The following is a 13,553-nucleotide window of genomic DNA, read 5'->3' on the forward strand; positions in this document are numbered from 1 at the left end:
ATTCAAACCCAGGCCTGGTGCCCACTCCTCTCCCCCCGCCCTCCCGTCCTTCCATCTCTGTCCTCCTCGTATCCCCCAACCCTCTCCATCTGCTGTTCCTGCCATTTCAGGAAAAGTCCCTGTGGAGAGAGAAATTTCTTGCTGAAAGTGCGGGGGAGGCAAAGCCACCCTTTGTCACCCCCTCCTCCAGGCAGCCCCTCCTCTTAACCTGGAGCTTTCGTGTCTGAGAGGGTTCCTGTCCCGGCCCTGCCCGGTGGGCGTGCTGGCTTCCTCTCTCCCACCCTGGATGGACGGCAGCCTGCGCTGGCCCCACAGGAAGTGGAGGCGTGGAGCCGCCCTGGACCACCCCCAGCCTGCATAAAGGGGCGGGCGGCGAGGCTGCACTAGCGCCTGGCACCATGAGGACGCCTGGGCCTCTGCCCGTGCTGCTGCTGCTCCTGGCGGGAGTCCCCGCCGCGCGGCCCGCTCCCCCGACCTGCTACTCCCGCATGCGGGCCCTGAGTCAGGAGATCACCCGCGACTTCCAGCTCCTGCAGGGCTCGGAGCCCTCGGTGAGTCCCCCGCGCGCCCAGGACAGGGGTGCATGGCCCATTCAGTTCTTAAACCCTTGCCTTTAGACGAAAAAAAAAAAAAGAGAGAGAGAAGGATATTTTTCTTTTCTAGTAAATGTAAATCTCAAGAGTGTTTGTGTTTTATTCATCTCCTATTAAATATGATAGCAATGGTTTGCTTTCTTCAAAACACAAGAAAAAGTAAAGACATCCCAATTTTTGTAACTTACTAGCAAATATCAAAGGATCTGTTGTAAAATGTAAAAAAAGAAAAAAAAAAACAAAAAACCAAAAAACAAAAAAAAGGAGTGGGAGGAGGGGGAGAAAAACAGCTCCCCGTAGAGTCTGGAACATCAGAGTAAAGGAGGACGGAGGAATGAAGCTTGTGTATTCCTTTTGTTAGCCTGGTGAGGAGTGTGCCCGAAGAGGTAGCACAGAACTGGCCTCCACCCCTCATCTGCTGAGGGACCCGCGCAAATTCCTCAGCCTCTGCCTCTCAGTTTTCTTGTCTGTAAAATGGGATGACAGTAGCACTCCTCCCTTTAGAGTGCCTTTGACAATCAAAGGCAGGTGTGAACATAGGCACGGGTCACAGAGCCAAGCCTACAGCAACAAGTACTCAACAGATGCCAGCTGATGTGATCGCGATCTTCAGAGGGAGACCTGGGGACTCAGAGAGGGGAAGTCCCAGAAGGGTTGTTGGGGACTAGAACCCAGGCCTCTGCCTGCTTCTGCATCGAAACAAAATGCATTAAACTTCATTAAAAGCTTTGGTAAAGTTTAAAAGTGTCTTTTAATCACTTGCAAATGCTTCAAACAAAACATAATGTTTCTCAGATGTTGGGATTTACAATACCCTAGCTAACACCTTCTTGGTATTTTCTTTTTAAAAGTTAAATAACATGTATTTTTTTTCCTAATTGTAAAAGTACTGTACTTTGTAGAACAGTTGGAAAACGTACAAAGTACAAAGAAGAAAATAAATCTTGCTTGTAATTCTACCAGCTAGAGGTAGCTGCTGCTGTAGCGTTCTGGAGGATCATATTTCAGCTTTCTGTCTACATATAGGTATTCAAATACGTGTGTTGTGTGTGTGTGTGTGTGTAAACAAAATTTGGGTCAAACAGCACAAGCAGTTTGGCAACTTACTTTTTAATGACACTATCAAATAAGTTAATTTTTGTTTTAACATTTTGTTGTATAGTTTCACCACAATTTACTCACAAGTTTCTCGTTATCGAATATAGACAGCAATCATCTTTTAAAGGAATCTGATTTTAAAAGGTTTAAAAAATTCAGAGGCTCTGAACTGCGGAGCGGGAAGGAAGTGGAAAGATTATGCATTCTAACTTTCTAATTTCACAACTGAGAACTGAAGGAAGGCACTTGCCCATGGTCACAAGGAGATTACTGAGAGGGCAGAGCACAAGGGCTTTTGCCCTTCAGCCCTGCACAAAAATGGAAGCCCAATATAGAAATATAAAAGTATGCATATATATGCACTTTGATATTACTATATTATACACTATATATAACAATATATTAGCTATAGAATGCCTACATAACTAATATGTATAATTACATATATCTTATGTAAGTATATGGAATGTCTATAATTACATGCAGTTATACAACTGTTATATAACTAAATAGTTACAGAACTGTTTTATAGATGTACATATATACTGTGTATATATACTTGTATTCCTGTATTATATTACTATTTCTATATTATAGTTATGGGACTGCTTTTATGTATATACGTGTATGTATATTTCTGAATGGGTATGCATACAAAACATCTCCCTAATTCATAGCAAATGATATAAAGGTTGTATTCTAAAAGTCTAATTCTGGAAGCGCAGTTGCCCATTTCTGGAGGAGTGACATATGGCACAAGAAAGTACCATGCATGTCGTAGCATGAGGGAGGACTCCAAGGATCTGGGCTGGTCTGGCTGTTGAGAGGGCCACCAGGGAGACTTTTGTGACCAGGTGTGCCCCTGTGGGCATCCCAGAAACCCTTATCCCTTTCCACAGGAGCCGTGTGTGAGATACCTGCCCAGGCTGTACCTGGACATACATGTAAGAGGGCTCTCCCTGGGGGAGGGAAGTCTGGGGCTGAGGGATTCAGGTCTGAATCTCTGCTGCTGGCTGTGTGGCACAGAGTCAGAGAGAGATCTTACGCAGCTCAGCCCCGTCCCTCTCGCTACTGACTTCTCCCACAAGCCCCCTCCCCATTGCCCACTCCCAGAATTACTGTGTGCTGGACAAGCTGCGGGACTTTGTGGCCTCGCCCCAGTGTTGGAAAGTGGCCCAGGTGGATTCCTTGAAGGACAAAGCGCGGAAGCTGTACACCATCATGAACTCGTTCTGCAGGAGGGTAAGTGGATGCCATTGAAAATCCATTTTCTACTTGCTATCAAAGAGCTTTTCAAAGAGAAGGGTTGGGAGGAGACAGGGACAAGGAAGAGGAGCAGAGATGTTTCGCAGATGCTTTCAGTTCACAAAGCCCTTTCTCAACCGTGGTTGCGTTGTTGATGGGGTTCAGGACAAGGCCCTATGTCTCCACGAGCTGCACACTGATGCAGGGGTTATACCCCAGGACCAGACCCTAGCCACATGGATAGACTCTGCCAGGACCCAAGTGAGGCAGGTTAGAAGAGACTGCAGGAGGGGGTTCAGGTGTGCTCTGATAAGAGGATTCTGGTAGGAGAGGGGAAAAGGACAGAAAATCAGCAATAGTTGAAATGTGAAAAGTAGAGGCATGTGATTGCAGGGCACAGACTTCAGCATCAGGGAGCCCTGAACTTGAGTCTGTATCTCCCTGCTTCCCAAGTGGGAGTGCCTGTCTTAGTCTGTGTCTGCTGCTATAACATAACACCACAGATTGGGTACTTTATTTTTTAAAAAAGAAGTTTGTTTAGCTTATGGTGGAGGCTGGTGTGGAGTCTAAGAGCATGGTGCTGGCATCTGGTGAGGGCCTTCTTGCTGCATGATACCATGGCAGACGTCATCACACAGCAAGAGGGTAAGAGCCAGAGAGAGTTCACTTTTTTAACAAAGCCACCCTTGCAATAAGCAACCCTCTCTCAAGGTAGTGACATTTATCCATTCATAAGAGCAGAGCCCTCATTAATCCAGTCATTAAGTCAAAGCCTACATTAGTTCATGTACAAAGGCAGAGGGTTTAAGTTTCCAACACATAAACTTTTGGGACCACATTCAAATCACAGCAGTGTCCCTTCACTCCTCTGAGGCACAGTTTCCTCAGTCCTGAACTGAGGACCCAGTAGTGCCATCTCATGAGATGGATAATAATAACTACACCCTTACCTTGTGTGGGTACTGCAGTAATTCCCTTGATCCTAAGAAGCCTAGTAGGGTGACTAAATATGGAATTCCTAGCACCATGCTTAGCCCAGCGTAAGCTCCTCTGGAAACTGTAGTAATTAGCTATTAAGTTATAATTTCTTGATCCTGTATGAAAGATGTGTTATGAATTTTCCCCCATGCCCACACCCAGTTTTCTCCTCCTCCCTGATCCTTTTGGTTTGTGGGGGAAGATAGGAAGCTGATACAATTATGATAACAGTGTGATGAGTAGTGGTATTGACTGAAGTGAGGGGAGGTGGGAGCTGATCTTCATGGTCATTCCAATTCCTGGCCCAGGGTGCTGCTCAGCAACTAAGGTTCATTCATTTATTCCCTCCCTCACCCATTCATCTATCCATCTGGTCAACCAATGTATGTGTGAATTCCATAAGTGATAATTATTTAAAAAAACATGAAATTCTATTGGAATGTGAAGCAAGAAGTGACTGACTCTTTTTGGGGAGAGTAAGGGATGGGAAGTTTTCACACAAAGGGGAACGACTGAACGGCCTTTGAGGATAACCAAGAGCCCTACAGTTGCATATGGACTCCGTGGCCACCTTCAGTAACTTTTCTGCTCATTGCACATCTTTTTCAGGACTTGGTCTTCCTGTTGGATGACTGCAATGCCTTGGAATACCCAATTCCAGTGACTACAGTCCTGCCAGATCATCAGCGTTAAGGCAGCCCAGACCGGAGAAAGAACCCAAGAGAACTGAAGTTATGTCAACTACTCAGACTTAATGGGCCAGAGCCATGACCCCCACAGGTCTTGTGTTAGTTGTATCTGAAAGTGTTTTGTGTCTCTCTACCTTCTGGAAAACAGGGCTGGTATTCCTACCCAGAAACCTCCTTTGAGCATAGAGTTAGCAACCATGCTTCTCATTCCCTTGACTCATGTCTTGCCAGAATGGTTAGATACGCAGTGTGTTGATTTGGTCACTAAAAAGAAGAAAAGGACTAACAAGCCTGTATTTTATGAGCAACTATCTTGAGAACACACAAAATAGTATGTTTTTATTACTGGTTTAATGGAGTAATGGTACTTTTATTCTTTCTTGATAGAAACCTGCTTACATTTAACCAAGCTTCTCTTATACGTTTTTCTAACACTAACTTTCTTCACTTCCTTTCATTTAAGAAGAAATTAATGCTCTTAAGATATATTTGCAAGCTTTTTATGTAGTACTGACAGGACCCACTCTTTCATTGAAAGGTGATGAAAATCAAATAAAGAATCTCTTCACAATGAGAAACACGTGTCCTGCTGTATCTGTCCAAGGTGGGTGTCAGGGTTGTGTTTTTTTCACACTTCTCTTGAAAACTCCTGCTCTAAGCATGATGCAACTTTCTCCTGCTTTCACTCAGACTCAGGTGTCTCTGGTTCTGCATCCACCTAGTCTTTTATCCCACAACCCCCCCGACCCTTCCTCTGAAGTCCCCAAAGTCCATTGTATTATTCTTATGCCTTTGTGTCCTCATAGCCTAGCTCTCACGTATCAGTGAGAACATACAGTGTTTGGTTTTCCATTCCTGAGTTACTTCACTTAGAATAATAGTCTCCATTCTCATCCAGGTCACTGCAAATACCATTAATTCATTCCTTTTTATGGCTGAGTAGTATTCCATCACATATATATATACACACACACACACACACATATACACACATATATATACATATATACACACGCACACACATATATATGCACACCACAGTTTCTTTATCCCCTCAACTGATGGGCATCCATGATTTTGCAGTTGTGAACTGTGAAGCTATAAACATGCATGTGCAAGTATCTTTTTTGTATAATGACTTCTTTTCTACTAGGTAGATACCCAGTGGTGGGATTGCTGGATCAAATGGCAGTTCTACTTTTGGTTCTTTTTTTTTTCTAGTTTTTTTTTTTTTTTAATTATACTTTAAGTTCTAGGCTACATGTGCACAACGTGCAGGTTTGTTACATATGTATACATGTGCCATGTTGGTGTGCTGCACCCATTAACTCATCATTTACATTAGTTATATCTCCTAATGCTATCCCTCCCCACTCCCTCCACCCCATGACAGGCCCCAGTGCATGATGTTCCCCTTCCTGTGTCCAAGTGTTCTCATTGTTCAATTCCCACATATGAGTGAGAACATGTGGTGTTTGGTTTTTTTGTCCTTGTGATAGTTTGCTGAGAATGGTGGTTTCCAGCTTCATCCATGTCCCTGCAAAGGACATGAACTCATCCTTTTTTATGGCTGCATAGTATTCCATGGTGTATATGTGCCACATTTTCTTAATCCAGTCTATCATTGATGGACATTTGGGTTGGTTCCAAGTCTTTGCTATTGTGAATAGTGCCGCAATAAACATACGTGTGCATGTGTCTTTGTAGCAGCATGATTTATAATCCTTTGGGTATATACCCAGTAATGGGATGGCTGGTTCAGATGATATTTCTAGTTCTAGATCCCTGAGAAATCGCCACACTGTCTTTCACAATGGTTGAACTAGTTTACAGTCCCACCAACAGTGTAAAAGTTTCCGTATTTCTCCACATCCTCTCCAGCACCTGTTGCTTCCTGACTTTTTAATAATCACCATTCTAACTCTTGTGAGATGGTATCTCATTGCGGTTTTGATTTGCATTTCTCTGATGGTCAGTGATGATGAGCATTTTTTCATGTGTCTGTTGGCTGCACAGATGTCTTCTTTTGAGAAGTGTCTGTTCGTATCCTTTGCCCACTTTTCGATGGAGTTGTTTTTTTCTTGTAAGTTTGTTTGAGTTCTTTGTAGTTTCTGGATATTAGCCCTTTGTCAGATGAGTAGTTTGCAAAAATTTTCTCCCATTGTGTAGGTTGCCTGTTCACGCTGATGGTAGTTTCTTTTGCTGTGCAGAAGCTCTTTAGTTTAATTAGATCCCATTTGTCAATTTTGGCTTTTATTGCCATTGCTTTTGGTGTTTTAGACATGAAGTCCTTGCCCATGCATATGTCCTGAATGGTATTGCCTAGGTTTTATTCTAGGGTTTTTATGGTTTTAGGCCTAACATTTAAGTCTTTAATCCATCTTGAATTAATTTTTGTATAAGGTAAAGGAAGGGATCCAGTTTCAGCTTTCTACATATGGCTAGGCTTCTTTTCCTCTTTTCTCTACATATAGGCCAGGCTTTTCCACCTTAATCCTTGATGCCTCTAACTTCTCAAATGATATATGAGAAAGATTTATAAGTTTTTATTCTCTATTTAGAAGCACAAGTCCACAGAATTATTAGTTTCTGGGGCTGCCATAACACGGGACCACAAACTATGTGGCTTGAAAGTAGAGAAATGTATTGTCTGACAGTTCTGGAGGCTAGAAGTTCTGAAATCAAGGCTTCATCAGGGACACACTCCCTGTGATGATTTTGGGGCAGGATTCTTCCTCATCTCTTCCTGGTTTAGGGTCGTTGGTGGCAGTCTTCACCATGCCTCGGCTTTTAGATGCATCCCTTCAGTTTCTGCCCCCTCAACATCTGGTGTTCTCCCTTTGTCTGTGTCTCTGTGTTCAAAATGGTTTCTTCTTAAAAAAAGAGTAGTTATTAGATTAGGAGCCACTCTAATCCAATATAATCCCATCCTAATCTGATAACATCTACAAGGATCCTATTTCCAAATGAGGTCATGTTAACAGGTACAGAGGGTTAAGACTCAAAACATCTTTTTGGGAGACACAATTCAACCCACAACAGTCACTCTTTCAGTAAATAACCTTTTCACAAAGAAAAATAATGCAACAGACTGACTCTTTTGTTAATCACCACCACCACCGCTGTCATCTGCCACTTCCTGGCTGATACTGAATATGGCGGCATGGAACTCAGCACACAGCATTCCTTAGCCTACTGATTCTTCACAAAGATGCTGCAGGATTGGGGCTGTAAGCCCTGATTTACAGTGGAGGAAACACAATGGGGTTCAAAGGTTAAGTGATTTCTCCAGACAGCTAATACATGGTGGTGAAGGGATTCCGGACAAACAGGCAAGTGCCACAGTCATTTCATAGTTCTGCTAACCCTTTGCTAGGTTCAGGCGGTAAAAGCAAACCAGTGAAGACAAGAACTAATTAAAGCATTTCAGGGATTTATTTGTGGTTTTAAAAAATTTTTTCTTAACTTTCAAGTTCAGGGTACCTGTGCAGGTTTTTTATATAGGCAAACTCTCGTCATGCGGGTTCGTTGTGAAGATTGTTTTGCCACTGGGTATTAAGCCTAGTGTCTATTTTATTTTTCTGGATCCTCTCCCTCCTCCCACCTTCCACCCTTCGGTAGGCCCCTGTGTCTGTTGCTACCTGCTAAGTGTTTATATGTTCTTATTATTTAGTTCCCACTTACAAATGAGAACACGCAATATTTGGTTTTCTCTTCCTGCATTACTTTGCTAAGGATAACGGCCTCCAGCTCCATCTGTATTCCTTCAAAGGACATTTATTTGTTTGTTCACTTCTTCAATATTTACCAAGTACTTACTATGAACTCAACAAACACTGAGATGAAAAGTAAAGAATTTCTCTTTTTAGGTTACCAAGGGAGACAAATGCAAAGACAGCAGAGGAAGGCACAAATAACGGGCAGAAAGATTTCTTAGAGGATCTGCAATTTGGGCAAGGACATGCAATGCAACGGGGAGCTTGTTGAGCTGAAAAGGGGTGGAGGCAGGAGCTATAGTATCGCCACAGGCATGGAGTCTTCCAGGGGAGGTGAATGGCATGGTTTGGATGCCATTGCGTGGTTAGGGAGGTCGAGAAGTAGAGCTGAAAATGTAGAGGGATCCAAATGTAAATGGCTTTGCTTGCAGTAAAGCCTGACATGCAGTGCATCCCTACCCCATCACTAGTTACATGACCAGGGTCACGTAAAGAAGAATCCTTTTCTGGGTGGAAAGATTGGACATGGTTGGAGGCTGTCACTTCCTGAAGGGGCATTGATTTGGGTTAAAACAGTAACAAAACAAGGACACTGCTCCTCCCTCTGTGTCCCAGCCCATGGCCACCACCCTGGACTCCTTCTCCAGCTTTCTCCACAACCAGCTGGTTATCCCTGTTTCCTCTGTATCTCTTGACTTCTCCATTGGCTTGTTCTGACTCAACGTTAGTTTAGAAGCTTCTCAGAGCAAACACCGGGTTGTGTCTGTGCTCAGGACTCAATCCTCTGGTGGGTCTTACCCCACGATTAGTTCTTGTCCCAAGTGAGGGTCTGCCAATCGCTGGTCCTTCTCCCCTGAGGCTTCCCCATCAGAAAGGGGACTTGCTTCTCATGGGCTTGTCAGTAATTAGGGCCTATGTTCTACTTTCTCAGCTGATTTGCCTCACCTCGTGAAACAAAGCAGAGCCACGGAAGTGGTGAGTGCAGAGCTTTCGTCCAGCTCTGCTGCTTCTTAGCTATGTGCAGGTGCACAATTTACTTAGCACCTTTCTGCTTCAGTTTTCTCCTCTGAGAAGTGAGGATGACAATAATACAAATGTCATAGGCTTATTTGGGAGGTGACATGAATTGACACATTTCAAGTACCTACAGGATCTGATGGAAATAAGAGTTCTAATCAGCTCTAATTACCATCAAACGCCAACACAGTAGTTGCTGAAGAGTCCAAGGTTACTCTTGGATGAGAGTACCTGCAGTACAAAAGTTCATGCACTCCCTTTTCCAAGATAAGAGCACAGTTGAACATAAACCCTTGTTCCAGCCTCCTACCTGGACAACAGCAACAGCTCCCTGCTGTATGTCCTCATGTCTTCCTCCCTCCAAATCCACCCTCCACCCACAAATCAGAGCAATCTTCCTATGGTGCAGATCTGCTTCCAATATTCCTGTGCTTCATGCCCACCAGCTGCTCCCCTAAGACTCACTTCATCTGGCCTTGGCCTTCCCTGATCTCACCCACTGCTAATTCCCCCCTACACCCCCACACATGCCCACTCCTCACAACAAAGCGTTTTCTGAATGTACCATTACCTCCATGTCTAAGCACGTGCTGGGCTGCCTTCCCACCTCCCATACCCTTGGAAACCCCTGCAGTCTTTCAACTGCTCAAGTGTAACTTGTACCCTGAAACTTTTGCAGAATCCCTGTAGAAGGAACAACTCTCTTTTCTGGACTACCTTTCTCTCTTGTACTTATTTCATCCTTGTATGTTCATCATACTCATCATCAAACCTGCCCCAGCTGATCACTTCCTCCTCCTTGATGTACTTTTCTCACTTGGCGTCCAGGGCCCCACCTCTCCGATTCTTCCCACCCCACTGGCTACTACTTCTCCACCTCGGCTGCTAGGTCCTCTCTTCCCCTGACCTCTCGGCACTGGGGTGATCCAAGCTCAGCCTTCTCTCCCTTCCTTTCCTCTGCGTGCTCTTTACACTCTTTGGGATCTCATGCTTCGTGGCTTTAGAGACATCTTTGTGCCTGTACCACAAAGCGTGGTGCTAAATTTGGCTCCTTTCTTTCTCCCATAACTTACTTCCAAGGCATCAGAAATCCTGCTCTCTCTAATGTCTAAATAACCCAGAATGTGACCAATTCTTAGCATTTCCCCAGCTGCCCACCTGATCCATGTTCACTCAAATTTGTTTCCCCAGATGACTGCAGTGGCTACCTAGATGGTTTCTCTGCTTCTATCTTTGCCCCGACACAGCTTATTCTCAGCACAGTGGTCAAGGTGAGCCATTAAAATGGAAGGCAGATCATGTCCTTTGACTGCTGAAATCAGTATTGCACCTTCCCACCCAGGGGCAATTTAAACCAACTGAGAATTATTAGGCAAAAATTCTCATCATTTAAGCCTAGTTGATTTGCAAAAGTGCTAAAAAAGCAAAATCCCCTTCTGCATTTGCAGAATGTTCAGTTCTGTAGATTGTCAGATCAAGAATGCACAGGATAGAGGAAGGGACTGTCCTGACATTGATTAAGGGTTAGAGGAGAGAAGATTAAAAAAAAAAATAGAGTACAATTATGTGGAAAATGTTCAAGTCAGCAGAGTCATAACTTAGATTATGTTTCTTCATGGTGAAGGCATCCCAGGCATTATTTGGGCACTTGATATGCATTTCTAAAATGTTTGCAAATTCCTGAATTGCAAGTCTACTTATTTTTTTGATAATTTCCTGGCTGCCACACAAAGACAAGGAAACTTGCTCCAGAGTCATTGCTTCTTAATTCATTTGATTCCGATCCCACTTCTGCTGCCTCAATCCAGTTCAAGGCATTCCTAAGTCAGAACATGGGCTCAAGTTTTTGTCACTTTCTCAGCATCCGGCGTCCTTCCTCTGGCCTAGGCAGTTGTACATATTCTGAGTTTAGAAATTATTCTCCTGTGGAGGGGAAGGGTCTAAAGTTAGAATGAGTGGATTAGGACAGTTTGTCTCTATCTTTAGATTTAAAAGTGAAGTTTCAAGTAAATATCCTTTTATAGCTACAAACATGCTTAAAAATCCAAAATCTGACAATATCAAGTGTTGATGAGGACATAAGGCAACATGTCCTCTGGACAGACATACTGCTAGTAATATGGCTACATGGAAAAGGAATTTCTTGTTACCTAGAAAATTTAGAAATGTGCATATCCTATACCCCAGCAAGTTGTAACCCTAAAATGTACCCTAGATGAATTATTTTACCTGTGGACCAGCAAATGTGTCTAAGGATGCTCATGGCAGAATGTTTATAATAGCAAATGACTGGAAACAACCCAAATGCCCGTCAATGATAGAGCAGATATATAAATTGGTGTAGAGTCATACATGATAATGATAATTAATACATTACAATAACATGTAATGATATGGCTGAATCTCAGGTACATAAAGTGAGGAAGAAAATACAAGCAGCAGAAGAAGATATACAGCACAAATACAGGAAAAGTATAAAATATATATTTTGGGGCTAGAAATATGTGGGTTAAAACTTTAAAGAAGTTAAAGAGAGTGATTAAAACAAATTTGAGGACAGAATCTACCTGAGGAGCAGAGGAAGAGGATGGGATAGAGGAGAACAATTTAAAGAAGGACTTTAAATTGTTTTAAAGAAGGACTTTAAAATTAATAGCAATACTTTATTCTTAGCAGAGTAGTAGGTACACAATGGGTCACTGTTTTACCATTCATATATATACATATATACACATACACATTTATACATTTATTTAATTATTTAGTTAATATTTTATAATAAAAATGAATGGTATTCACATAAAGTATTTTATTTGGAAAATTCAATTTTAAAATTAATCTTATTTATAATAGCAGACAAAATAAGGTACCTAGCAATAAATATAAGAAAATATGTATACAAACTTTATGGAGAAAATTATGAAACTTTGTTAAAGGACATTAAAAATGTCCCCTATAACTAAAGTGATAGTCATGCTTATGAATCTCAAAATAACATAAATTCTGTGTATCCAGTGGACATCCCAACAGCATGGGTCTTGATGTACTCTAAAGTTTACAAACAAATGTAAAATACCAGTAAGTTTTGAAAAGACGAATGGGAGGGAAAGGAATTTCCCTATAAGGTATCATGATTCCTTATAAAGTTATAGAAATTAATCAAATGGGGTATTGATGCAAAGATAGTAAATAACCAGTGAAACAGAAGAGAGATCCTAGAAACAGACCCATAGAAATTCGGTAAATTGCTGAGAATACAAGACCAGTCCGAGGGAATATAATAAACAATACAATAAACGGTGTTACGACAATAGGCTATCCACTTAAAAAAAATTATCGTATGTCTTCCTCACACAATAAACAAAAATGAATTTGAGGATGATGACAGAGTTAACAAGTAAAACAATAGTATCATATAACACACAAGACAATATCTTTGTGTATTAAGATAAGGAAAAAATCCTTAAATAAGACGTAAACAGTACACCCACGAAAGAAAAACACTGAGAAGACGGTATAAAAAGACAGTATAAAAACATTTAAAAGGCACAATAAGCAAAGCTAAGAAAAAGAAAACAGAAATTAGAAAGGTAATGTGTTAATTCACAACTCTATTTATCCAAATTGCCTACAAATCAATAAGGAAGAGAGAAAAAAAATGGCCAGGATACAGACTGCCCCATCTAGAAGAATAAATTGTATGGCTATTTAAATACATGAAAAGAGGTTGAACCTTTGTAGTAACCAGAGAGAGACATAGTAAAGCTATGTGATAAAATTTTACACCCATCAAATAGGGAGAAAAAAAATACAGTCTGATAATATCAACTGTTAGTGCAGATAAGAAAAACAGAAACTCTCATAAGCTGCTTTTGAAATAGTAAATTGATACAAACTCTTTTTTTAATTTAATTTTATTTTTTAGGTTGACAAATAAAAATTAAATTTATTTATGGTGTACTGCATGATGTTTTGGAATATGTGTACATTGTGGAATGACTAAATCAGAGTAATTAACGTATCCGTTACCTAACACACTTATTTTTTGTGGTAAAAACATGTAAAATCCACTCTTCACAGTTTTCAAGTATACAATACAACAGATCTCTTGTCTAAATGAAATTTTGTATCTTTGGATCAATGTCTATGCAGCCGCCCACACCAACCTCTGGTACCACCATTCTACTCTATTTCTATGAGATCAATGTTTTCAGCGT

The 13,553-nt window shown here is 41.7% G+C and overlaps 1 protein-coding gene across 1 annotated transcript; it reads left to right on the top strand.

The window, feature by feature from the left end:
• The first annotated feature begins 204 nt into the window (after positions 1-204).
• CYTL1 (cytokine like 1) lies at positions 205-5,181 on the top strand. The gene is made up of 4 exons (XM_033215957.1): positions 205-551; positions 2,591-2,635; positions 2,805-2,933; positions 4,524-5,181. Exons 1-4 carry the CDS (start codon positions 399-401, stop codon positions 4,605-4,607), a joined length of 411 nt encoding a protein of 136 aa, XP_033071848.1. The 5' UTR covers positions 205-398; the 3' UTR covers positions 4,608-5,181.
• The last annotated feature ends 8,372 nt before the right edge of the window (positions 5,182-13,553 follow it).

This window comes from Trachypithecus francoisi, unplaced genomic scaffold (genome assembly GCF_009764315.1).
Source record: "Trachypithecus francoisi isolate TF-2019V2 unplaced genomic scaffold, Tfra_2.0 Lachesis_group1, whole genome shotgun sequence".
Lineage (NCBI taxonomy): Eukaryota > Metazoa > Chordata > Mammalia > Primates > Cercopithecidae > Trachypithecus > Trachypithecus francoisi.

What these genes read in the sequence shown, in the direction of transcription:
- CYTL1 (XM_033215957.1), top strand. Translation starts at nt 399, where the DNA reads ATGAGGACGCCTGGGCCTCTGCCCGTGCTGCTGCTGCTCCTGGCGGGA. An exon ending in TGCAGGGCTCGGAGCCCTCG is followed by an intron (nt 552 to 2,590) that starts GTGAGTCCCCCG and finishes CCCTTTCCACAG; the next exon opens with GAGCCGTGTGTGAGATACCT. An exon ending in GGCTGTACCTGGACATACAT is followed by an intron (nt 2,636 to 2,804) that starts GTAAGAGGGCTC and finishes GCCCACTCCCAG; the next exon opens with AATTACTGTGTGCTGGACAA.